This window comes from Dermochelys coriacea, chromosome 7 (assembly GCF_009764565.3).
Source record: "Dermochelys coriacea isolate rDerCor1 chromosome 7, rDerCor1.pri.v4, whole genome shotgun sequence".
NCBI classification, from domain to species: Eukaryota; Metazoa; Chordata; order Testudines; family Dermochelyidae; genus Dermochelys; species Dermochelys coriacea.
The window spans coordinates 79,070,400-79,096,474 of record NC_050074.1 but is presented as its reverse complement, the minus strand read 5'-3'; the positions used below and the strand labels follow the sequence as shown (position 1 = coordinate 79,096,474).

Sequence of the window (26,075 nt, the reverse complement as noted above, 5' to 3'; positions counted from 1 at the left end):
AATTGAAAGCCGGCTCTTATAGCTGGGGCCCTACCAAATTGAAGGCCATGAAAAACGCGTCATGGACCATGAAATATGGTCTCCCCTCCCCCACGTCAAATCTGGTCTTTTGTGTGCTTTTACCCTATAGTATACAGATTTCACTGGGGAGACCAGCGTTTCTCAAATTGGGGGTCCTGACGCAAAAGGAAATCACAAGGTTATTTCAGGGGGATTGCGGTATTGCAACCCTTACTTCTGCACTGCCTTCAGAGCTGGGTGGCCAGAGAGTGGCAGCTATTGGCCGGGCGGCCAGCTCTCAAGGCAGCACCCCACCAGCTGCAGCACAGAAGTAAGAGTGGCAATACCATACCCTGCCATTCTTACTTCTGCTCAGCTGCTGGCAGCAGCTCCACCTTTAGAACCAGTCTCCTGGCCTGCAGCCACTGCTCTCCAGCTGCCCAGCTCTGAAGGCCGCCACCAGCAGAAGCAAGGATAGCAATACCGCAATGGCCCTACAATAACCTTGCGACCCCCACAACTATTTTTGGGGTCAGGACCAATCTTCCCTCTAATTTTTGACAGGCCGTGTGCACAAAAAATTTCTTCTGTGCAAATTTTTGTGCATGTGGTGTTTCGCCGTGTGTGCAGGGTTTACGATCTGTGTGCGCATGCACACGCACACAGCTTAGCAGGATCAGTGGTCAGGACCCCTAAATTACACCACCATGAAATCTCAGATTTAAATAGCTGAAATCATGAAATTTAGGATTTTTTTTAGATCCCATGACCGTGAAGTTCACCAAAATGGACAGTGAATTTGCTGGAGCCCTACTTGTAGCATGCCCCATACCTTCTCCTGATCTACTTCCCCATTTCCCACTCCAGCTCCAGCTCCCTTCCCTCACCAACTCCATTTCAGTTTTTACTCCCCTAGCCTCACAATCCCTTAGTTTACCCTCCTGGATGCAGTCATCCATCCTCCTGCCTCCACCTTTCTGAGATACTGGATATAGCCACTTTGTCAGGGATCTGCAGCTAGGAAATGGGGCAAGCTGAGTACGAAGCGGGTCTTAAGACCTGTACTTTTAAACATCTCCCCTTCTCCCAGAAGAGACAAAAATTATCTGAGCCTCTCAAGGAGAGTAGATAAAGAGCAGAACCATACTACATACTGCCTCAGTTCTCCCCTTCCTCCCCACAAAAATCTGAAATGTGGGCATAACAACTGCTTCTTTCACAGGCTGCTGTAGCATTAATTTACTTTTAAGTCTCTGGATGAGAGACGTGCCAAGTACAACATTCAGTCATTTTGTGTAAAATAATGCCAGTCATCATCATTAAGGGCCTATGCCATAATTACAAACTGAGGTTCTCAGCCATGGCTATTTTAGGACTGTTGCTTTCAACAATACATGAAACTACTACATGAGATGGCTGACTCTGCTTTTTTACCCACTGAAGTTCTTATCAAACATTATATTGCTTTGTATTAATTATATGTGACAATGCAGTAACAGAAATAACTGGAAGCAGGTGACTGCATACTTAGCTACACATTTGATATGAGGATGTTTACATATGACTGTATGCATTGAATATTTGAATAGGGATGCTTGCAGTCACAGTCTACTTTAGCCATCAGTGATCTAAACATTGACTAGCAATGTCTTTGACTACAACATTTGTTTGCGAACTGGGTAAGTTAACTAAAGATTTTTCTGGACTCTTAAGCATCCACTATCGAGACTGAACAGTTAGTTTGGGGCTTTGTTCAGTGAAGTTTGTCAAAACAAATAAAGCTTAAGTTACAGGGACAATTATCAAAATCCAAAATGAAGGACAAGACAGCAGCAGAGAAACAAGCTCAACAACATGGGAATGATTTCCTTACCACAAATAAAAAGTTTACAGCTTCATGTCTATTACTGTAAATAGTTTACAGCAGAAACAGCAAAAAATATCAGCTTCATTAGAGAAAAGCATTTTCTCTAAAATGGACAGAGATTATCAAGCAGTTTATGTCAAAGTGTAGGCATTTTCATTACAATATAGCAGTCAGTATTTGAATACATAAAAGGCCTAACACTTTTCACTTTTAGAATTTATCCTCTTAAACGCCATCTGACTGTTGGCATTGGGAGCATCCACAGGAAAGCTAGTACACCAGCACATCTCCCATCTTCACATTTGTTTCCTCATCTTTTATGGCCATACACTCACTCAGCAGCCCTCCCACCCTCTACTCCAACATCTATTTTCTTTTGTTGCAGCCAGGGAAGCACTATGGGATGTGCTAAACCCCAATCTCCAGCGCCAAGGTAGAACGCAGCCTGGATAGCACAGGCAGAGATACCATGCAGTTCTACAAAAAGAAAAGCAGTACTTGTGGCACCTTAGAGACTAACAAATTTATTAGAGCATAAGCTTTCGTGAGCTACAGCTCACTGTAGCTCACGAAAGCTTATGCTCTAATAAATTTGTTAGTCTCTAAGGTGCCACAAGTACTGCTTTTCTTTTTGCGAATACAGACTAACACGGCTGCTACTCTGAAACATGCAGTTCTACAGGCCTCCAACAACCCCGCCCCTGGAGCATCCAGGCTGCAGTACCCCTCCCTGCTGCTTCCCTGTCCACAGCTTTCCCTCCCAGTCCACAGCACTGGGACACTGCCAGGGGCTCCCCAGTTGGACAAGGATTGGGCACCACAGCCCATTATTGCTTGAGAGAGAAGGTCACCGGCCACAGGCAGGTTTGCAGAAACGCAGACAGGGAAGAAAGCAATGGGGTTGGATGGATCTCTCCCTGAGCAAGTTGCAATGCTTCCTTCCTTAGTTGCAGCCTAATAAATCTGCCGATGACTGAGGTCAACCCCCTCACCCTAAAGAACACCCCACAACACCCCCCCACAAAGTTGTCTATATGCAGCATGACAGTTGCTAATATCCGAATCCCATTAACATTGTAGTCAATCAGATAGGATTGGTTCTCAGGAAAGTGCTGCTGATAACCAAAAGTCACCTTTATCAGGATTGGTAGCATCCCTTGTATTCTGTTTTTGTGACATGTTTCTTTGGTGAGTTTTTTTGTTTTGTTTTGTGTTTTTTAAAAGTGTTCCTAGTAAGCATTTTGAACCCTGTGAAATTTAAGAGGTCCCACTGCAGTTGTTCCTAAAAATTCTAATTAAATTAAATTAATTTAATTAAAAATTCTACACCATTCTTCATTAAAACTGTTACTGGACAAATGTTTTAAACAGTTAACTTGCTTATTTTTTTTAAAGTATCACATGTTATGGAAATGTAGTTATTATTTAATACAATAATTATGTTTAAACTATATGCCTATTGTATATTCTAATAAAGGGGGGGGAAGGAAAATGGCCAATCACATTGTAGGAGAAGCTCTGGTATCACACAAAGCTACTCTTGGTTTAGTATATAGATATATCAATTATGGTCAGGAAACTGATTGCCGCCCTAAATTCAGCAGATTTAGAGTACACAATTATGATTGTTAGCAAAGTCTGAAGGTATATTATTATAGACTAATTAATAGCTAAACCTCCACCCTCTTACATAGGTGTGCAAGTTGGGCCAAATACTCCATCATCTGTGTAGTCTTCCTACAACAACCAAATTGTTATATGCAAATTAGCTGTAAAGTCAATGTGGTGATTGGTTTAGTTATACCTCTCTGATATCACAATGGTCTTTGCACCAGGCAGGCAAGTCACCATTCGATTCTCCCAGTCATCACATACCCAGCTATCTATAAAAGAAGAAAAGGAGTACTTGTGGCACCTTAGAGACTAACAATTTTATTTGAGCATAAGCCTTCGTGAGCTACAGCTCACTTCATCGGATGCATCCGATGAAGTGAGCTGTAGCTCACGAAAGCTTATGCTCAAATAAAATTGTTAGTCTCTAAGGTGCCACAAGTACTCCCTTTCTTTCTGCAAATACAGACCAACACAGCTGCTACTCTGAAACCAGCTATCTATTGTTTCTAATGATCAAATGGCCCATTACTAATACCGGTCTCTTCCTAATAACTGGAGTTCCCTCCCCCAGAGAGAGGGACACGAAAAGTTTACTAAGCCGCTGGAAGCATAGGCAGACAAAGGTCAAGCCCACACATGACCGAGGCATGCTGCCCGAGGGCATAGAAATCTGGCTCAGGCTGTCACACTAGGAGCAAGGAGCCCTCTGGAGACACAGCCCTGGGTGCCCATTCGCCGCCCCCCCAAGCTGTCTGCACCGTTACTACAGCGCAAGAATGTCAAGTGACAGCAACCAGACAAAGGGCCGAACCGGGGACACCAGGCCATAAGTGCCGCCCACGGTCAGGGGCCCAGGAGCAGAGAGGCCACCGGGCGGCGCTTCGGCTGCACAGGACGGCTTCGCGTCCCTCCTTGATGGTACTAAGGAGACTCTAACAACAGCCCCAGGGGGGCACGGCTGAACCGCGCCAGCTGCCCAGGGGCCTCGGCAGGGTCGCCGGGGTCACCGGTCCCAAGCCATCCCCCGCAGGCCGACCCACAAAAGAGGAGACACTTGGGCTCCCGAGCACGGTCCCCACAGGAAACCGGGTCACTTACACAACCGCTCGGGAGATCATCCACGACACCATCTTGGCCGAGGCCGCTGCCGCCTCTCGCCGCCACCGGCAGCGGAACTCCAGAGCCTGTAAGTGGCTCCACCCCCTCGTACGCCTTCCTTCCGGGCCCTGCAGCCCCACTCACTCCACGCCCAGGCTCGGAAAGGCCACGCCTCTACAACGTGATTGGCTGCAGCACAAGGCGCTGCCCCTCCGCTTGTTGGGTTGCGCAGGCGCTGTGCTCACGTGCGGCAGGGCAGGAAGCGGGCCAGCGACATAGCCAGCGCATGCGCTCAGTTTTCTCTGGGCGGGGCGGGGCGGGGCGGGGCTGCGTCTCCTCTGGGTTTAGCCTGCCTCGAGGAGAGGTGCTGCTGGTTCCTACAAGAGCGGGGGTGGGGAGGAGCAGCAGCGGCTCTCCCGCCTGCGTGGACCGGCGTTTGGAAGCCCGTCCTCTTCAGTGGGCGGCGAGCGCCTCGGGGTTGCTCGTGTCTCGGCGCGGCACAGAGCCGGTGGGGGAGGGCCCCGGGGTGGGCGAGGGGGTCAGTCTTTCTCCCAGGCAGACAGATACAACAGCAGCCGCCTTCTAGGACCACTGAAGGGGTCCTGGTGCGGGATGTTGGGGGAGAGGCAGGTAGGTCTAATTAAAGGCTAATAACGGGCGTCTCCAGCTACCTGCCTGTGAACTGGCCAAGTGTCACCCCAGCAGAAAGTTAAAACTGATTTTTTTCAACACCCTAAATTAGTTCTCCAGCTAGTCAGTTCTAGACTCGTAATGATTTAACTCACAGCTATGACTCAACCACTGAGTTATAGCACAAACTAGCTAATTCCTCTTTAACATCGTGTTCGAGGGAGATGTAAAATGCACACACAAATGAGATAATTTCAGCTTGTCATGAAGAAGCCTAAAACTATCAGAAGGATTGCTGGAGTACCAAAGAGCAATTGAGGACATAGATAGTTCAAAGGAGCTAAATCCTTTCCTTGCATCAGTCTTCAAAGCGTAAAGATATCTACCCCCCTGTGACCGTTTTTCAGGTAATATAAAGGAGATACTACCACAAAATAAGACATGTCAAAACAGCGAGGGTGCTGGAACAAATTCATGAAAGAGCAAAATCACCAGCTGTTAATCCAAGAGAATTGAAGGCTTTCAAGTGAGCCTCAAATGTAGGCCACTGAGTTTAGCTTTAGTACTAGCAAAGTTGGTTGAAACAGTAAATTATTTACAAAAAACCCAAACTATATGATAGGCGCTAACCATTACAGCTCCTGTAAAAGAAAATTGTACCTCCAGTCAACATGCTCAAATAATTGCACTAATTAAAATAGTGCAATGGGGTCTAAACTTTTCCTGTCATGCCTGCACCACCCTTACCAGCAATGGAATCTGTCCATGCCTCGCCTCCATTGCTGCACAGCCAAGGCTTCCGCAGCAGAGGAGCTTGGGTCAGAACTGGGGATGGGGGAGAAGCTGGGGCTAGAGGTGGAGCTGGCCTGGGGGTGGAGAAGGAATGAGGGCAGAGTTTGGCAGGGGTGGATAGGAACTGGGCTGGGGGCAGAACAGGGGGTGGAGTGGAGGTGGGGGTGGAGCGGAGCTGGGGCCAGAGATGGGTGTCACTCCCTCCCCGCCCCTCATGGGGGCTGGCCCTGACCTTCCGACATGTCCCCGCAAATGTTCCTCCCACAGTTTGGGGACCACCTAAATAGTGGATGAAGAAAAATGTATTGATGTTAGGCTTTTCATAAAGCCTTTAACAATATCTTTTTTTAGGGACTATAAGGAATCCAGGAGTACTGGAGATGCAATATACTATCAGATTAGAAGCAGACTAGGAAACAAAAGTCACAGGTAGGAGTAAAAGGTAAAATTTTCACCATGCCAAAGGTTACAAAGGTTACCCATGCCTCTAGGTACAAAGTGTGGTGTTTATTCATGATGTGGAAAAAGGTGTCAAACAGTGAGGTGACAACATTTGCAGATTACATTTAAGTCAATCAAGACTAGAAAAGACTGAGGAACTTCAGCAAAACATAATCCTAAATGAAAGGACAGCACAATAGCAGATGGAAGACCAAGGACAGGGTAGGCCTGTTACTCAATGAGGGGGTGGAAATAATAACAGAAAATGTGGAAATGGTTTTATTACTTCTTTCTTTCGGTTTTCACCAAGAAGGTTGGTGGTGACTGGACATCTAACATGGTGAATGTCAGTGAAAATGAGGTAGAATCAGAGGCTAAAATAGAAAAAGAACAAGTTAAAAATTACTTAGACTAGTTAAAGAAAAGGAGTACGTGTGGCACCTTAGAGACTAACAAATTTATTCCACTCTATACGGCTAAATTCAGTGCCTTGCATAATCACAGGTTTCAGAGTAGCAGCCGTGTTAGTCTGTATTCGCAAAAAGAAAAGGAGTACGTGTGGCACCTTAGAGACTAACAAATTTTATTCCACTCTATACGGCTAAATTCAGTGCCTTGCATAAATTTGCCTTGCGTAAATTTGTTAGTCTCTAAGGTGCCACACGTACTCCTTTTCTTTTTGCGAATACAGACTAACACGGCTGCTACTCTGAAACCTTAGACTAGTTAAATGTCTTCAAGTCATTCCAGAAGACTGGAAAGAGGCAAATATAATGCCCATCTATAAAAAGGGAAATTCGGACAACTTGGGGAATTACAGACCAGTCAGCTTAATTTCTGTACCTGGAAAGATAATGGAGCAAATAATTAAGCAATCAATTTGCAAACATCTAGAAGATAATAAGGTGATAAGTAACAGTCACCATGGATTTGTCAAGAACAAATAGTGTCAAACCAACCTGACAGGATAACAAGCCTTATGGATGGGGGCGAAGTGATAGCTGTGGTATATCTTGATTTTAGTAAAGCTTTTTAAACTGTCTCACGTTCTTCTCACAAATAATCTAGGGAAATACAACCTAGATGGAGCTACTATAAGGTGGGGGAAAAACTGGTTGGAAAACCGTTCCCAGAGAAACAACAAGGAGTCTGGTGGCACCTTAAAGACAGATTTATTAGGGAATAAGCTTTCGTGGGTAAAACACCACTTCTTCAGATGCAACTTATTGTTTTTGTTGTTACAGACTAAAAGTTGTTTTTTTTGTGGATACAGACTAACACGGCTACCCCCTGATACTCATTCCCAGAGAGTAGTTATCAGTGGTTCACAGTCATGCTGGAAGGGTGTAACGAGCGAGGTCCCACAGGGATCAGTACTGGATCAGGTTCTGTTCAATATCTTCATCAGTGATTTAGATAATGGTATAGGGGGTATACTTATAAAAGTTTTCAGACAATACCAAGCTGGGAGGGGTTGCTAGTGCTCTGGAGGATAGAATTAAAATTCAAAATGATCTGGACAAACTGGAGAAATGGTCTGAAGTAAATAGGATGAAATTAGGACAAACGCAGAGTATTCCATTTAGAAGGAACAATCAGTTGCACACATATGAAATGGGAAATAACAGTCTAGGAAGCAGTACTGCGGAAAGGGGTAGTCATAGTGGACTATAAGCTAAATATGAATCAACATGTAACTCTGTTGCAAAAAAAGCAAACATCATTCTGGGATGTATTAGCAGGAGTGTAAGCAAAAGATGAGAAGTAATTCTTCTGCTCTACTCCGCACTGATTAGGCCTCAACTGGAGTATTATGTCCAGTTCTGAGTGCCACATTTCAGGAAAGATGTGGACAAATTGAAGAAAGTCCAGAGAAGAGCAACAAAAATGATTAAAGGTCTAGAAAACGTGACCTATGAGGGAAGACTGCAATCTACTCCATCAGCCAGATCATTAATGAAGATGTTGAACAAAACCGGGCCCAGGACAGACCTGGGGTACTCCGCTTGATACTAGCTTTCAACTAGACATCGAGCTGTTGATCAGTACCCATTGAGTCCGACAATCTAGCCAGCTTTCTATCCATCTTATAGTCCATTCATCCAATCCATACTTCTTTAACTTGCAGGCAGGAATGCTGTGAGAGACCGTATCAAAAGCTTTGCTAAAGTCAAGGTATATCACGTCCACCGCTTTCCCCCTATACACAGAGCCAGTTATCATAGAAGGCCATCAGGTTAGTCAGGCATGATTTGCCTTTGTTGAATCCATGTTGACTGTTCCTGATCACCTTCCTCTCCTCCAAGTGCTTCAAAATGGATTCCTTGAGGACCTGCTCCACAATTTTTCTGGAGACTGAGGTCAGGCTGACTGGTCTGTAGTTCCCCGGATTCTCCTTCTTCCCTTTTTTAAAGATGGGCACTATATTTGCCTTTTTCCAATTGTCCGGGACCTCCCCTGATCACCACAAGTTTTCAAAGATAATGGCCAATGGCTCTGCAATCACATCATCCAACTTCCTCAGCACCCTTTGATGCTTTGCATCCAGCCCCATGACTTGTGCATATCCAGCTTTTCTAAATAGCCCATAACCTATTCTTACACCACTGCGGGTTGCTTGCCTCCTCCCCATACTGTGTTGCACAGTGAAGTAGTCTGGAAGGTGACCTTGTCTGTGAAGACCAAGGCAAAAAAAAAGCATTGAATACTTCAGCTTTTTCCACATCATCTGTCACTAGGATTCCTCCCCCATTCAGTAAGGGTCCCACACTTTCCCTGACCTTCTTCTTGTTGCTAACATACCTGTAGAAACCTTTCTTGTTACCCTTCACATCTCTTGCTAGCTAAAACTCCAGCTGTGCTTTGGCCTTCCTGATTACACCTCTGCATACTCGAGCAATATTTTTATACACCTCCCTAGTCATCTGTCCAAGTTTCTACTTCTTGTAAACTTCCTTTTTTGTGTTTAAGCCCACCAAAGATTTCACTGTTAAGCCAAGCTGGTTGCCTGCCATATTTGCTATTCTTTCTGCACATCGGGATGGTTTGTTCCTGCACCCTCAATAAGGCTTCTTTAAAATACAGCCAGCTTTCCTGGACTCCTTCCCCCCGCATATTAGCCTCCTGGGGGATCCTGCCCATCAGTTCCCTGAGGGAGTCAAAGTCTGCTTTTCTGAAGTCCATATTCTGCTGCTCTCCTTTCTTTCTTTTGCCAGGATCCGGAACTCAACCATCGCAAAGTCACAGCTGTCCAGGTTGCCACCCACTTCTACTTCCCCTACCAATTCTTCCCTGTTTGTGAGCAGCAAGTCAAGAGGAGCACGGCCCCCAATTGGTTCCTCCAGCACTGGCATCAGGAAGTTGTCCCCAACACTCTCCAAAAACTTCCTGGATTGTCTGTGCACTACTGTATTGCTCTCCCAGCTGATGTCAAGATGATTGAAGTCCCCCATGGGAACCAGGGCCTGTGAGCTGGAAATTTCTGTTAGTTGTCCGAAGAAAGCCTCGTCTACCTCATCCTCCCACCACAACATCACCCTTTTTGCTCTCGTCTGTAAACTTAACCCAAAGACTCTCAACAGGCTTTTCTCCAGTTTCATACTGGAGCTCTAAGCAATAATAATGCTCTCTTACATACAGTGCAACTCCCCCACCTTTTCTCCCACACCTGTCCTTCCTGAACAGCTTATGCCCATCCATGACAGTGTTCCAGTCATGTGAGTTACCCCACCAAACCCGTTATTCCAATCACATCATAGTTCCTTGACTGTGCTAGGACTTCCAAGTCTTCCTGCTTGTTTCCCAGGCTTCTTGCATTCATGTACAGCCACCTAAGATAACTAGCTGATTGCCCTACTTTCAGGAGGCCTCCCCTGTTGCACCCTCCTCCTTGTGTTTCCTCCTGGTATCCCTCTTTCCCACTTACCTCAGGGCTTAGGTCTCCATCCCCCAGGAAACCTTGTTTAAAGCCCTCCTCACTAGGCTAGCAAGCCTGCCTGCGAAAATGCTCTTCCCTCTCTTAGTTAGGTGGATTCCATCTCTTCCTAGCAATCACTCTTTCTGGAACAACTTACCATGGTCGAAGAATCCAAAGCCCTTTCTCCGACACCACCTGTGCAACCATGCATTTACTTCCACAATTCGATGGTCCCTACTTGGGCCTTTTCCTTCAACAGGGAGGATGGACACAAACATGACTTGTGCCTCAAACTCCTTTATCCTTCTTCTCAGAGCCACATAGTCTGCAGTGGCCCGCTCAAGATCATTCTTGGCAGTATCATTGGTGCCCATGTGGAGAAGTAGGAAGGGGTAGCGGTCTGAGGGCTTTATCAGTTTCAGCAGACACTCCGTCACACCTTGAATTGTAGCTCCAGGCAAGCAACACACTTCTCGAGTTTCCCAGTCTGGACAGCAGGTGGATGACTCCGTCCCCCTTAGGAGGGAATCCCTGACCACCACCACCCATCTCCTCCTCTTGGGAGTGGTGGTCGTGGAACCCCCATCCCTAGGACAATGCATCCCATGCTTTCCAATCGATGGGGTCTCCTTCTGATCCCTTCCCTTAGATGATTCTTGCAACCCATTCTCTGCTGTAGTACATGTACAGAGAGCCTGAAAATGGTTTCTTACCTCGATCTGCATTGGGGGTAATTGAGCTCTCCTCTTTCTTCTTCTGGAGGTCACGTGCTGCTTATTTTCTTCCACGTTCTGTACTGCCCTCTCTGATTCTCCAGCATGCTTTGCCCTGCAGTACCAAACACTGACTTCTATCCAGAAAGTCTTTATTTTCTCTGATGCAACTCAGAGTTGATACTTGCGTCTTTAGTCCTTTAACCTTCTCTTCCAATATGGAAACTAGCTTGCACTTTGTACAGACGAAGTCGTTTCTATCCTCTGGAAGAAAGACAAACATGGCACATCCTGTGCAGGTCACAACAGCTGATTGCTCACTATCCATATTGACTTCCTTCTAAGAGCCTCTTCAGATGTTGTATTTACTGATCACAGAAGCCTGAAAGGCAAAAGACTCTGTGGGAACCCTCCCAGGCAGTCTCCCTCTGTTTGCTTCTCCTCTGTTCGCTTCTGAACTTGTTATGCCAAGTTATGATACTGAACTTGTTATGCCATCTTATAGCTAGTTGGCATGCCCTAACCTGGAACATGTCAGTTTTGATCACCCTATTTCTAATAGGAGAAACAGAAGGAGTTCAGAGGCTGATAATATATTTCTATAGGAGAAGAAATTGGGACTACTTATTTCTGATAGGAAATGGTTAAGAAGGGATATGATAGAGACATAGAAAATAATGATATAGAAAAACTAATCTGGGAGCTACTATTTACCCCCCTCTCCCAATACAAGAATAAGGAGATACTAAATTGAAACAAATGTGAGACTGAGAATCTAATTTCTTTAAGAAATGTTATAATCACCTCATGCTTCAGGGAATAAAGCAGCCACTAATTGATGAATTAGGAAGAAGTGTTCTCTTCCTAATTTATTCCATAGTTGTTGTCAATATTCCTTCCCCACTCTGAACTCTGGGGTAGAGATGTGGGGACCTGCATGAAAGACCCCCTACGCTTATTCTAACCAGCTTAGGTTAAAACTTCCCCAAGACACAGATATTTCTTGCCTCGGAAACCAGCTTAGGTTTAAAACCTGATATGCTGCCACCACCAAGCAATTTAAACAAAGAACAGGGAAAGAGACCACTTGGAGACGTCTTCCCCCAAAATATCCCTCCAAGCCCGACACCCCCTTTCCTGAGGAAGGCTTGATAATAATATCCTCACCAATTGGTACAGGTGAACACAGACCCAAACCCTTGGATCTTAAGAACAATGAAAAATCAATCAGGTTCTTAAAAGAAGAATTTTATTTAATCAAATTCAAATCAAATTCAAAACATAGAGAATCAAATTCAAATTTGATTCAAATTTGAATCAAATCAAATTCAAAACATAGAGAATCCCTCTAGGCAAAACCTTAAGTTACAAAAAGACACAAAAACAGGAATACACATTCCCTCCAGCACAGCGAATTTTACAAGCCAAAAACAAAAGAAAATCTAACACATTTTCTAGCAAGATTACTTACTAACTTCACAGGAGTTGGAAGGCTTGTATCCTTGATCTGTTCCTGGCAAAGGTATCACACAGACAGACAACAACCTTTTCCCCCCCCCCCTCCAGATCTGAAAGTATCTTGTCCCCTCATTGATCATTTTGGGTCAGGTGCCAGTGAGGTTACCGTAGCTTCTTAACCCTTTACAGGTGAAAGGATTTTGCCTCTGGCCAGGAGGCATTTTATAGCACTGTATATAGAAAGGTGGTTACCCTTCTCTTTATATTTATGACAGTTGTCCATCTGCTCTTTCTTGGACCTTGCTCTGCAGCCTCTGGCCCAGGCCTGTATGGGAGACAGAATGCCAGATTAGATGAACCACTGGTTTAACCCACTGTGGCAGTTCTTATATGTAGAAAGAAGGAACAGCAGTGACAGATGCCCTGATATCTAGAGAGGTCTCTATTCTCGCATCATCCAATCCCCAGATAGGGTTGTATCATAGTTTGCCATATTAAAAACACCTAACACCCAGAACTGTATCATTCCATTCTCCACTACTACCCATGTGGTATCATTTATCTTTCCCTTGCACCCCATAGACAGTATTGTATAGTTTTCTTTCTTCCTTGCATTGTAGCTAGGATTGTATCATTCCCCTTTTTCTGCAAATACCATGAGGCTTATCTGATTTTGGAAGGAAAACCCAAGGCACCTCTCTCATGCATGTGCAACACCTTTCATGCAGGTGCATGAGGAAGGCAGTGAAACACAATGAAATTAATTCAGAACTGGGAGGGGGAAAGGATATTCACCTTCTTCCCACCTATTTTCTTTTGGAATGGAAGTTGAGCTGACACAGAAAGTGTGAACAGACGAGTATGGTGTTCACTGTGTCCTGTTCATTGTTTTCTTCCTGTTCCATCCACTTTTTGTATTTTCTGTATAGTTCCGACCTACTTCAGTATACTTATTTTTTGACCTCATCTACTTAGAGTCCTACCCATCAGCGATTGGGTTGGAAGGACGGACCAGCTGGGTTGAAGATAGTGTATTAAGGTTGGTAGGTTACAGGACAGTCAGAATGGCTTACGACAAGGAAGGAGGGAAGAGGTCATTAAAAATATTTAGACAGGGCTCTTGGAAGCCCTACCTAGTGAGTGTGCTTTCCCTGTGTTCAGAGTTTCTCTGCCTGATATAAGATGGGGTTTCCCTGCTTTGTCCTACAAAAGACAGGCCAAATGCCATCTGGCTGAGTGAGTTATTTTAAATGGCAAAGTTTGGTTGCAGAATCACACCCGTGGAGCTTGAAGCCCTCTGGTCACAAGAATTGCAGGACAGCACTAGCAGTGCAAGCTTTCCTGTGCCCCACTACAGATAGAAACCCTGACTTACAGGCCTGGGGGAGCGGGGAATATGTGTTTGTCAGTGCTCATTGAGGGTTGCTGTCTCTGATAGGACAGCCATGAGTGCCACTTGTTTGTGCCGATGCTTAGAGACAGAAATTTAATCAAATCCATCAATTTGTTTCATGTACACAATATACATCATGTACAAGGGCTGGCAGATGGTAATTTGATGTAGCTCTACCATACACCTGGGTAAGATTCACACCTTGAGGTGAAAGCCTCCCTAAGCTCCTGACCAATCCACAGTGGCACCTATATATGCAATATTAAGTGTTAATGTCCTCAGCCCAGTACAAGGCACAGGAGGACAGTGCTGGGCAGAGATTAGTTTGAGGATTAAGATTGTTAAATAATTGCTTTAAAACTTAGTTTATTCAGTGCCTTTTGGGTGCTAGAAGTTGCAAAGGGAGTTCTGCTTATATCCATATTCAACTGAAATTTCCCTACAGCTCTTTGGAGTGCTCATGTTTTATTGTCCTACTAGCATTTAACAGCGCTAGGGCAAAAACTTTAAGATAAATACTGCTTCTGTTCAATGTGTTGTCTAGTGATTAAAGCAGAGGACTGGAAGTTGAGATTCCTACGTTATCCTTCCTACCTTTTCCACTGATTGACTTTGGGGAAGTCATTTAACCTCAGTGCCATCATCTGCAACAGAAACAACGTCAAGATTTGTTAAATGGGGATAATATCTACCTTGGAGCAGCTGGGAAGTGGCTTAATTAGTGTTCATAAACCACTGACTTCAGAGGAAAGTTGCAATGTAAGTGAAAAAAAAATAATTTTCATCCTACTAATGAGTGCTAGAATGCCTTATCTACCCATCCCAGCAAACCCAATTCAGGCACTGTTCGTTTCACTACCATATAAGCACAGGTCTCACCATTATGTCTTTCATTTAAAAACACCTTTCAAAAACAATACATAGAAACAAAGCCAAATGGCTGGAGTTGGTAATTGAGGCACAAAATTAGGTTAACTGAAATTAAGTATTTCAAGTTTTGACTATATTTCCCTGATAAGCATAAAGTTTCATAGCTCAGAAAGCTGGAAGCCAGTATTAGAGAACTCTATACTTCCATAGTGATTATTACCCTTTCAATCCTTGTTTAAGGACTTTGGGATTAAAAACTATAGTGGTTACAGAATAAAAGGTCAATTTAAAATGTAACTCAGGATTGCAAGGGATAACTTGCACAAAAACGATGATAGAGGAATGTGGTTGTTGCATCATTTAACATACTACCTCTGAAATGAATTTTTTTAAACAGTCTTACCCATATAGGATTCTTCTAGAAACATGCATGAAATGAAAGCAGCAATCTAGCCTTTATTTATACACACTTCAAATAAGCAGCTAACAAGGCTGACTTTCAGAGTGGTAGCCGTGTTAGTCTGTATCAGCAAAAAGAACGAGGAGTACTTGTGGCACCTTAGAGACTAACAAATTTATTAGAGCATAAGCTTTCGTGAGCTAAAATCCACTTCATCGGATGCATACAGTGGAAAATACAGTAGGAAGATAGATATATATAGATATAGAGATATATATACATACACACAGAGAACATGAAAAAAATGGGTGTTGCTATACCAACTATAATGAGAGTAATCAGTTAAGGTGAGCTATTATCAGCAGGAGAAAAAACTTTAGTAGTGATAATCAGGATGGCCCATTTCCAACAGTTGACAAGAACGTGTGAGGAACAGTAGGGGGAAAAAATAAGCATGGGGAAATAGTTTTACTTTGTGTAATGACCCATCCACTCCCAGTCTTTATTCAAACCTAATTTAGTGGTGTCCAGTTTGCAAATTAATTCCAGTTCAGCAGTTTCTCATTGGAGTCTGTTTTGAAGTTTTTTTGTTGTAGTATTGCAACTTTTAAGTCTGTAATTGAGTGACCAGGGCGATTGAAGTGACTGACTTCCTGAGAAAACTACAATCCATTGGTGATCTTCCAGAAAACACCATCCTGGCCACTATGGATGTAGAAGCCCTCTACACCAACATTTCACACAAAGATGGACTACAAGCCATCAGGAACAGTATTCCTGATAATGTCACAGCAAACCTGGTAGCTGAACTTTGTGACTTTGTCCTCACCCACAACTATTTCACATTTGGTGACAATGTATACCTTCAAGTCAGCGGTCCTGCTATGGGTACCTGCCTGGCCCCACAGTATGCCAACATTTTTATGGCTGACTTAGAACAGCGCTTCCTCAGCTCTCGTCCCCTAATGCCCCTACTCTACTTGCGTTACATTGATGATATCTTCATCATCTGGACCCATGGAAATGAAGCCTGTGATGAATTCCACCATGATTTCAACAATTTCCATCCCACCATCAACCTTAGCCTGGACCAGTCCACACAAGAGATCCACTTCCTGGACACTATAGTGCTAATAAGAGATGGTCACATAAACACCACCCTATACCAGAAACCTACTGACCGTTATGCCTACCTACATACCTCCAGCTTTCATCCAGACCACACCACACGATCCATTGTCTACAGCCAAGCTCTATGATACTACCGCATTTGCTCCAACCCTTCAGGCAGAGACAAACACCTACAAGATCTCTATCAAGCGTTCTTACAACTACAATACCTACCTGCTGAAGTGAAGAAACAGACTGATAGAGCCAGAAGAGCACCCTACTACAGGACAGGCCCAACAAAGAAAGTAACAGAATGCCACTAGCCATCACCTTCAGCCCCCAACTAAAATCTCTCTAGCGCATCAGCAAGCATCTACAACCTATCCTGAAGGACGATCCCTCCTACTCTCACAGATCTTGGAAGACAGGCCAGTCCTCGCTTACAGACAGCCTCCCAACCCGAAGCAAATACTCACCAGCAACGACACACCACACAAAAGAACCACTAACCCAGGAACCTATCCTTGCAACAAAGCCTGTTGCCAACTGTGTCCACATATCTATTCAGGGGACACCATCATAGGACCTAATCACATCAGCCACACTATCAGAGGCTGGTTCAGCTGCATATCTACCAATGTGATATATGCCATCATGTGCCAGCAATGCCCCTCTGCCATGTACATTGGCCAAACCGGACAGTCTCTACATAAAAGAATAAATGGACACAAATCAGATGTCAAGAATTATAATATTCAAAAACCAGTTGGAGAACACTTCAGTCTTCCTGGTCACTCTATTACAGATCTAAAAGTCGCAATATTACAACAAAAAAACTTCAAAAACAGACTCCAGTGAGAAACTGCTGAATTGGAATTAATTTGCAAACTGGACACCATTAAATTAGGCTTGAATAAAGACTGGGAGTGGATGGGTCATTACATAAAGTAAAACTATTTCCCCTTGCTTATTTTTCCCCCTACTGTTATTCACACGTTCTTGTCAACTGTTGGAAATGGGCCATCCTGATTATCACTGCAAAAGGTTTTTTTTCTCCTGCTGATAATAGCTCACCTTAACTGATTACTCTCGTTATAGTTGGTATGGCAGCACCCATTTTTTCATGTTCTCTGTGTGTGTATATCTATCTATCTATATATCTATATGTATCTTCCTACTGTATTTTCCACTGCATGCATCCGATGAAGTGGGTTTTAGCCCACGAAAGCTTAAGCTCAAATAAATTTATTAGTCTCTAATGTGCCACAAGTACTCCTCGTTCTTAAGGCTGACTTTTAGAGTGAAGTTTGAAGATAAAAGAAATCATGGGAAGATTAAAATTTAGGCTCCAGTTCTGTAAGCTGTTCCATCCAAGCAGACTCTTGTGCTCCCATTTGCTTCAATGAAGTTCTGAATGATTCTGCATCACCCAGTATATAATGCAGGATGGGGGGCTTAAGTTCTTAGCACTTATGTTGAACTGATATACAATATCTCTCCTTACTGCAAGCAAGGAAAAAAAAGTGATCCAGGTAACTACAGGCCAGTTAGTTTGACATCTGTAGTATGCAAGGTCCTGGAAAAAAATTTTGAAGGAGAAATTAGTTAAGGACATTGAAGTCAATGGTAAATGGGACAAAATACAACATGGTTTTACAAAAGGTAGATCGTGCCAAACCAACCTAATCTCCTTTTTTGAAAAAGTAACAGATTTTTTAGATAAAGGAAATGCAGTGGATCTAATTTACCTAGATTTCAGTAAGGTATTTGATACCGTGCCACATGGGGAATTAGTTAAATTGGAGAAGATGGGGATCAATATGAACATCAAAAGGTGGATAAGGAATTGGTTAAAGGGGAGACTGCAACGGGTCCTACTGAAAGCAGAACTGTCAGGTTGGAGGGAGGTTACCAGTGGAGTTCCTCAGGGATCGGTTTTGGGACCAATCTTATTTAATCTTTTTATTACTGACCTTGGCACAAAAAGTGGGAGTGTGCTAATAAAGTTTGCAGATGATACAAAGCTGGGAGGTATTGCCAATTCGGAGAAGGATCGGGATATTATACAGGAGGATCTGGATGACCTTGTAAACTGGAGTAATAGTAATAAGATGAAATTTAATAGTGAGAAGTGTAAGGTTATGCATTTAGGGATTAATAACAAGAATTTTAGTTATAAGTTGGGGACGCATCAATTAGAAGTAACAGAAGAGGAGAAGGACCTTGGAGTATTGGTTGATCATAGGATGACTATGAGCTGCCAATGTGATATGGCTGTGAAAAAAGCTAATGCAGTTTTGGGATGCATCAGGAGAGCCATTTCCAGTAGGGATAAGGAGGTTTTAGTACCATTATACAAGGCACTGGTGAGACCTCACCTAGAATACTGTGTGCAGTTCTGGTCTCCCGTGTTTAAAAAGGATGAATTCAAACTGGAGCAGGTACAGAGAAGGGCTACTAGGATGATCCGAGGAATGGAAAACTTGTCTTATGAAAGGAGACTTAAGGAGCTTGGCTTGTTTAGCCTAATTAAAAGAAGGTTGAGGGGAGATATGATTGCTCTCTATAAATATATCAGAGGGATAAATACTGGAGAGGGAGAGGAATTATTTCAGCTCAGCACCAATGTGGACACAAGAACAAATGGGTATAAACTGGCCACCAGGAAGTTTAGACTTGAAATCAGACGAAGGTTTTTAACCATAAGAGGAGTGAAGTTTTGGAATAACCTTCCAAGGGAAGCAGTGGGGGCAAAAGATCTATCTGGTTTTAAGATTCTACTTGATAAGTTTATGGAGGAGATGGTATGATGGGATAATGGGATTTTGGTAAGTAATTGATCTTTAAATATTCAGGGTAAATAGGCCAAATCCCCTGAGATGGGATATTAGATGGATGGGATCTGAGTTACCCAGGAAAGAATTTTCTGTAGTATCTGGCTGGTGAATCTTGCCCATATGCTCAGGGTTTAGCTGATTGCCATATTTGGGGTCGGGAAGGAATTTTCCTCCAGGGCAGATTGGAGAGGCCCTGGAGGTTTTTCGCCTTCCTCTGTAGCATGGGGCATGGTTGACTTGAGGGAGGCTTCTCTGCTCCTTGAAGTCTTTGAACCATGATTTAAGGACTTCAATAGCTCAGACATGGGTGAGGTTTTTCATAGGAGTGAGTGGGTGAGATTCTGTGGCCTGCGCTGTGCAGGAGGTCGGACTAGATGATCAGGATGGTCCCTTCTGACCTTAGTATCTATGAATCTATAAGGTATTTGATAACATCTCACAAAGATTCCTTCCCAAAACAGTTAAACATTATTGTACTTACTGTTAGATGTAACTATATTCACTGATTCCATAGGTTGCATACTACATTTTATATCATACAATCACTGTGTGCTTAAGAGAGAAAACTATTCTGTAACAAAAGGACTACCCCGCAACCCCCGTAACCTTTTCTGAAGAGAAGGATTTATTTTATGTTTGTTCCCATGGAAACACTGTCCCTAGTGGAATGCAGAATTTACATTTAAAGACATTTTTAAAGGTAAAGGCAGATTGCAGTTAAACGTAATTTCTCTTATATAGTATTTTATTTTGTAGAATGTTTGAGACTCAAGACAGATAATACATTACAAGAAGACTAGTATTTTGTTTAGGTCATATAGGAAGACAAATATAAAGAAAACATAGAAGACTACCAATACAATATTTTAATTCACATAAGAGATAGATGATGCTATATATTGGAAAAATAAGAAGGAAGTTGATAATGAAATCCATTTTAAGTATCACCTCCAAACTTTTTGATGGTCTTCTATTAAAGTCTCATGACTTTTTGATGGTCTTCTATTAAACTAGAAATCCTAAGACAAAAGGAACAAAGAAACAGAACAAATCCCACACAACTTTGGCCATCTAGTTTAAAAAAACTTTTCACAAATCCAAGATATCAAACATTCCCTTTTCATAGCTAAGAGTTTTTAATAACAGTATAACTGTATTTTGATAACCCCTCTTATCGAGGGCTTGCACTTGCTTTTCTTGGTCTCACTTGTAGAGTGCTTTAAATATATGAACATTAATGATTAGTCCTCAACATCCTTTTGAGGTGGGCAAAATGTTTTCCCCATTTCACAGCTGGGGAGACAGACATTAAGTGACATGAAGAAGGCTACTTATTGAGTTTTTGGCAAAGCCTGAATTGTAACTCAGGAATTCTTGGATTTCAGTCTCCCTGACCATTCTGTTTTTCATATTATATCAATAGGATACAAGATCTCATGCAAAATCTACATTTTAGTCCATTTTACAGTGGTTTTTGTACTAACTTTCTTCATGCATTTTCTTCTATTCATAGAAGCAAATTTAGGCCCTGATCCCTAAATGATCAGCACTTGGGCTAACTCATGCTCACGCAGAGCCCCAGTGACTTAAAGGGACTTCGCCCATTGCAAGATCTGACCCAGATGTGCTACCAGGCATTTTGCTGAAGTACAGCAGCTGACGCTTTTTGCGAAAGTATGATTCCTAATTGTGACATTTCTTGCTATGATATTGTGTTCTTCTTACATGATATCACATCCCATTACAGAATCAGTCTGTGAAAACTGGTAATTAGCATGGCTATGTTTTATAGTTATAGATAGAACAACGAAAGCATAGCCTGGGCTCTAGGAGCCCACAACATATTTATAGAAACACAATACCAGCAGTTTCCCTAAAACAAAACAATCAGGAATACATTTTCCTCTTCCTGTTTGTGATGTGGCACATTCATACAGTTGGGGTATTCTTTGATTTTGTAAGTACTTACTAGTTTAGACATAGGGAAAGAATCAGGAATTGCAGTGTTACCAGTTCTCATGATTTTAATTACAAATCCCAGTATGTTTAATGTTTTTCTTTAAGCCCCAGCTCCTAATGTCATTATGTAAAAATCTCAGTTTGCAGTTAAAGAGATTTTTAGCCTGCATGGCTGCAGAGAAAAGCTTGAAAATATCAGCCCTAAAGTCTCAAAAATTAAAACGCGAATAAGACTAGCTAGAGTTTGTTATTTTTAAAAATCTTATAATTTTTAAACTAAATTCATGAGGTTTTAGGGCCTGCATCAATATTTGAATACTTATGGTTGGCAATACTGAATACACTGTTTAAAATGGTTTCTTTATATTTGGCAGGGCCAAACAGCTGTAGCTTTAAAGGGCCATCCCCATGATGGTGTGCTGGGAAAAATTACCTGTAAAAGAGTAATCCTGAATTAGTGAGTTAGTGGGATCAGAAAATCATTTAAGAAGGTGCGCAGTTTTTTTGGGAGTGGTGCAGGAAAGAAAGTTAGCTCTCCTAACCTCCAGTACTGTGCTTTAACCACAAGACCATCTTTCACATTAGTGAAAGAAACACAAAGCTACAATAGCCCTATCAGCTGGAATTAAACCCTAATTTGAAATTAAAACAATTTTTATTAAACCAGGACTAGTTTGTTTTGAGTGCAACATAATGGAATATAAAGAGCCCCACTTATGTGCTTTCAATAAGGTATCTCATGCAGAAGTTGATCTAATTGTAAGTGCAAAAATTAAAACAGTACCCACCATATTTTAAAAATGTAACATACTTTGTATCACTTCTGTTACTTAGAAGCTTTTATCTTAACAGCTAAGTCCCTAATTATGGATAAATAATTTTGTCAGTTTTAAGGACTAGTTCATACTAAGGTTGCAATGGGATTAAGTTCCCTTTCCCTTTCTTAGGCCTTGTCTACTGAAACTTTGTTGGCAAAACTTTTGTCATTCAGGGGTGTTAAAAAAAACACCCCCCTGAACGACAAAAGTTCTACCGATGAAAAGAACTGATGTGAACAGCGATTTGTCGGCAGGAGTGCTATAACAGCAGCTACACTGAGTGCCTTTTAGCAGCACAGCTGTTGCGGCACAACTGTGTTGCTAAAAGGTGCGTAGTATAGACAAAGCCTTAGTGGAGATGGAAGAAAAAGTTTCCGGAGTTCCTTTCTTACAGGAAAAATTATCTGGAAAGGAAGGGGAAAGTTCAGGGTTGCACATTTTCAAGCCTGGTTGCAAAATCTTATGGCTATACTGTCTTATTTCTTCCATTTGGAATTGTTAGAGGGCTTCTGGGAGTGTAGCCCCTGAGAGTGTGGGAGGATGAAGAGCTTCTCCTTTCCCCCTTGTTGAGAATGTTTTAAAATACTAACTGTGAAGCAGTAGTGCTACATTCAGACCACCCATACTTCAGTAATGCTTGGCTATACTTCTAGGCTGTAGGTTATGTGGGATGGGAGTGGCTTTTACGTCCAGCCTCTATCTCATAGTTGTTTCTACATTTTGACTGCATTGCAAGCTAGAAGGACCCTACATTTCCTTTAAAAATTAAATCTTGTACAAGAAATAGGAATTTCTCCTATACATATAAAATAAGGGGATGTGCTTTTTTCCAAGACCAGGTGAAGATGGGATTAGAAAAGAGACTCCTGTAGGGCTGTTTACAATGATGACAGATAATATATTTGAAATTACTGCATGGAGCCAGCAAACAAAACTCCTTGATAAGTAACATGGGAGCTACTTGCTCTGGCTGTAGAGAAGTATGGCTCAATGAATCCAGCCTCAGCCACATAGCCTTGCACTGTTTGGTTTTCTGCGTCGAGAAACACTAGAGGTGGTTTCAGAGTAGCAGAGTTACTAGAGGTGGTAACTCGCTGGGTGTGGGTATCTGAGGTAGGAGGGCCCTGTGGCTGGGCTCTTGCGGGGAGGAAGTTTGGGTGTATTTGCTGGGGGGCACCGCAGCTGGACTTTTGGGAAGGGTTGTGGATGTCTGGCCCCCTGGCTGGTTTCTGGAGGGTGGAGATGGCACAGAAACAGGAACTGGGTTGTCATAAGGGTTTCTTTAAGCCACCCACTGTAGATAACTGAGGGAATTTGTGTGTGTGTCTGTATTGTTACGGACATACTTGCTGACAGCTATTTTGAAATAAATTAGTAAAATAATTAAAACTGGTGTGATTATGTAGTGTTATTTGACAAATAAATATTGCAGATTTTTCAGAATTTTAAAATATTTTATGCAGAATTTTAATTTTTTTGTTGCAGAATGTCCCGACTACCCTTTGTACATTCAAGATCACATTAGACAGCTCTTTTTGCCATGGCATCACATTAGGAGCTCATGTTCAATTGTTTGTTCAATATGTTCAACACTGAGCACATCTGCCAGATCAGGTCCCACATGTCAGATAGGTGACCAATTGCCTATTTTCCCGGTTTGTGGATCACTCTGGGTCTTAGGTGGGAGATAGACATCTGAATGCCTAGAATGAGGCAACAGTGTGCATGCCCAGATGCAGAAACTTAGGCACAGAGGGAACTTTTGCCCTGAAAACGTAGGCGCCTACAGGGTTTGGTGGAAGTTTTGTAGATCCTGGTGGAACCTAAAACTGGGACTTAGGGGTCTAAACCCAAGATTTAGGCACCTATGTAACTTTGTGGTTCAGGACCTTTGTTCCTAGATGTATGACCTTGCATTTGGCTGTATGAAAATGCATTTTGTTTGAGTAGTCCCAGCTTATGTATCCAGACCATTCATATTTTGCCTATCCGGCAGCTAAGACCACTTGCCTTCAGCTCTTTAAAAAAACTTTCCTAGATGGCTGCAGAGTCATCTGGAATAGAACCTAACAGTGAAGTGGGATATCAGGACTGTGACGGGGTGTATAAACTACAGACTGATGAGGAAGCACCAGAGGGGCTCTGTGTTCGGGGCTAGCCCCACCTCTCCAATGCTGTCAATCACATATGATAGGGAGGAGGCCTTTAAAAAGGGCAACAGGAGGAACTCCAGGGAGAATAGAGCCTGAATATGAAATGATTGGACCGCTTCCTGAAGCTGTATGGGGAGCTCCTACGTGGGAAATCTCCACCCCCGAACCCTATAGGGAGTGTAGCAAGCTGCCAGGGTAAGCCTGGCCGGTTGATCCTTTCCTGATTCAGCTATCCAGCCAGAAGGGCTCCAAGAAAAATGCTATGCAGACAGCTCTGAAGTAAGACGGTACTGCTGACCTTTTTCCCTTTTAGTTGGCTCTGGAAAGAAGTTATTCTTAGGTCTACTGTAACATTTATTTTCCTATGAATCTTCTATTGGAAGAGGCATAAGAAGATTTGCAAAAGGCCAGATCCCTCCTTTCCAGGACTAAGAAACTGGGGCCTGAACATAAGCCACCCACTGTAGATAACTGGGTATGGTCAGGGACTGTAACCCTCTGGGAGAAAAATCAAGAGGGACTCTTTTAAAAGGACCTTTAAGTTCTCATTCCTAAGAACTACATTTCTAGCAATTGAGCTGCTTGAAGACAAACTCCACTCCTAGGAAAAAGGATAGCTGTAGAAGATCATCCCATTCCGTGCTCCACAGTTACTAGAGAATCTGGCCCAGAATTAGGTGTGGCCTCAGTGGGTTTTTACCCTATAAAATGTAAATTATATTGTCTGCAGTAGCAGAAATTGTGTTTTTCTGGGTGGGTCAATTAGTCTGGAAGTCTAAAATAGGTAGCAAAAGTTACACCGCAGGAATCCTAACAGTGTCAAAGCTGTAAACCCAGAACTCTCTTGTACCTTTTGAAAACAAAAATTGTTCCTAGCAGTCTGATTAAGTTAAAAAGAGCTGCAGTGTCTGTTTCCAATCTCGACCTCTGCCCCACCAAATAAAAAATATACCCTTGCTATACAGACTGAGTGTCTCAGGTCAGCACTGTACATGTTACTAGGTTTATGGTAAAAGAAAAGCTCTGCTTCCTGGTTGTGTATGTATACTGATTTTCTGTTAACTCTGGATAACATTTTTATTTTGAGTTACACAACTCAACTATTCCTCAAACAGCTACCAAAATTAACACAGGCAAAACAAACACTGACACATCTGGGTGAAGGTTTAGCCTCAAAATTCTACTCCCCTAAAAGTTTCAGACAAATCTGCCTGCATCCTGTGACAAAGGAGATACGCTCTTGAGGTTTCCAGCACTGTTTTTAGTAGGGCTGTCGATTAATCGCAGTTAAGTCAAGTGATTAACTAAAAAAAATTAATCAGGATTAAAAAAATGAATCGTGATTAATCACAGTTTTAATCACACTGTTAAACAATAGAATGCCAATTGAAGCTTATTGTATATTTTGGACGTTTTTCTACATTTTCAAATATATTGATTTCAATTACAACACAGAAAACAAAGTTTACACTGCTCACTTTATATAACTTTTGATTACAAATATTTGCATTGTAAAAATAACAAAAGAAATAGTATTTTTAAATTCACCTCATGCAAGTACTATAGTACAATCTCTTTATCGTGAAAGCGCAACTTACAAATGCAGATTTTTTTTGTGGTTACACAACTGCACTCAAAAAGAAAACAATGTAAAACTTTAGAGCCTATAAATCCACTGTAGCAGGGTGCTGGTGCAGAAGCACCTAATTAGCTCCTGCCAGGTCAGCTCCAATCAAGGGAAGCAGATTGGAGCTGATGGAAAAGGCCTGATGCAGGCCTGAGGATTGGCAACACCTGCTGGCCTGACAAGCCAAGGGTTACAAAGGCTGGGAGGGAGCCAGAAGGAGGGGGCAGCAAGGGAGAAGTCAGTCAGTGAGGGAGCTGGAGGCCTCCTAGCTGAGGGCGGAATCTGCCTATAAGTGAGGTAATCAACCTGTAAAGCTTGTCTATAGATGGACACTGGTGGTGGGAAGATGTTAAGTAAAGACACAGGTGTTGCACAACCC

At 42.7% G+C, this 26,075-nt stretch overlaps 1 protein-coding gene across 3 annotated transcripts in view; it reads right to left on the bottom strand.

Annotated features, from left to right (window-relative positions):
- Positions 1-4,821, bottom strand: part of REEP3 (receptor accessory protein 3) — a 65,351-nt gene extending 60,530 nt beyond the window's left edge. Inside the window, exons 1-2 of one of the 3 annotated variants that reach the window (XM_043518582.1) lie at positions 4,580-4,634; positions 3,001-3,115 (exon numbers count right to left, since the gene is read on the bottom strand). Coding sequence is in view for 2 of the 3 variants with exons in the window: in XM_038410249.2 (XP_038266177.1) it covers positions 4,580-4,611 (32 nt within the window). In the remaining variant the exon portion in view is untranslated. Of the gene's footprint in view, positions 1-3,000; positions 3,116-4,579 lie in introns of all 3 variants that reach the window. The other 2 variants (XM_038410249.2, XM_043518581.1) reach the window with 2 other exon arrangements.
- Between the last annotated feature and the right edge of the window lie 21,254 nt (positions 4,822-26,075).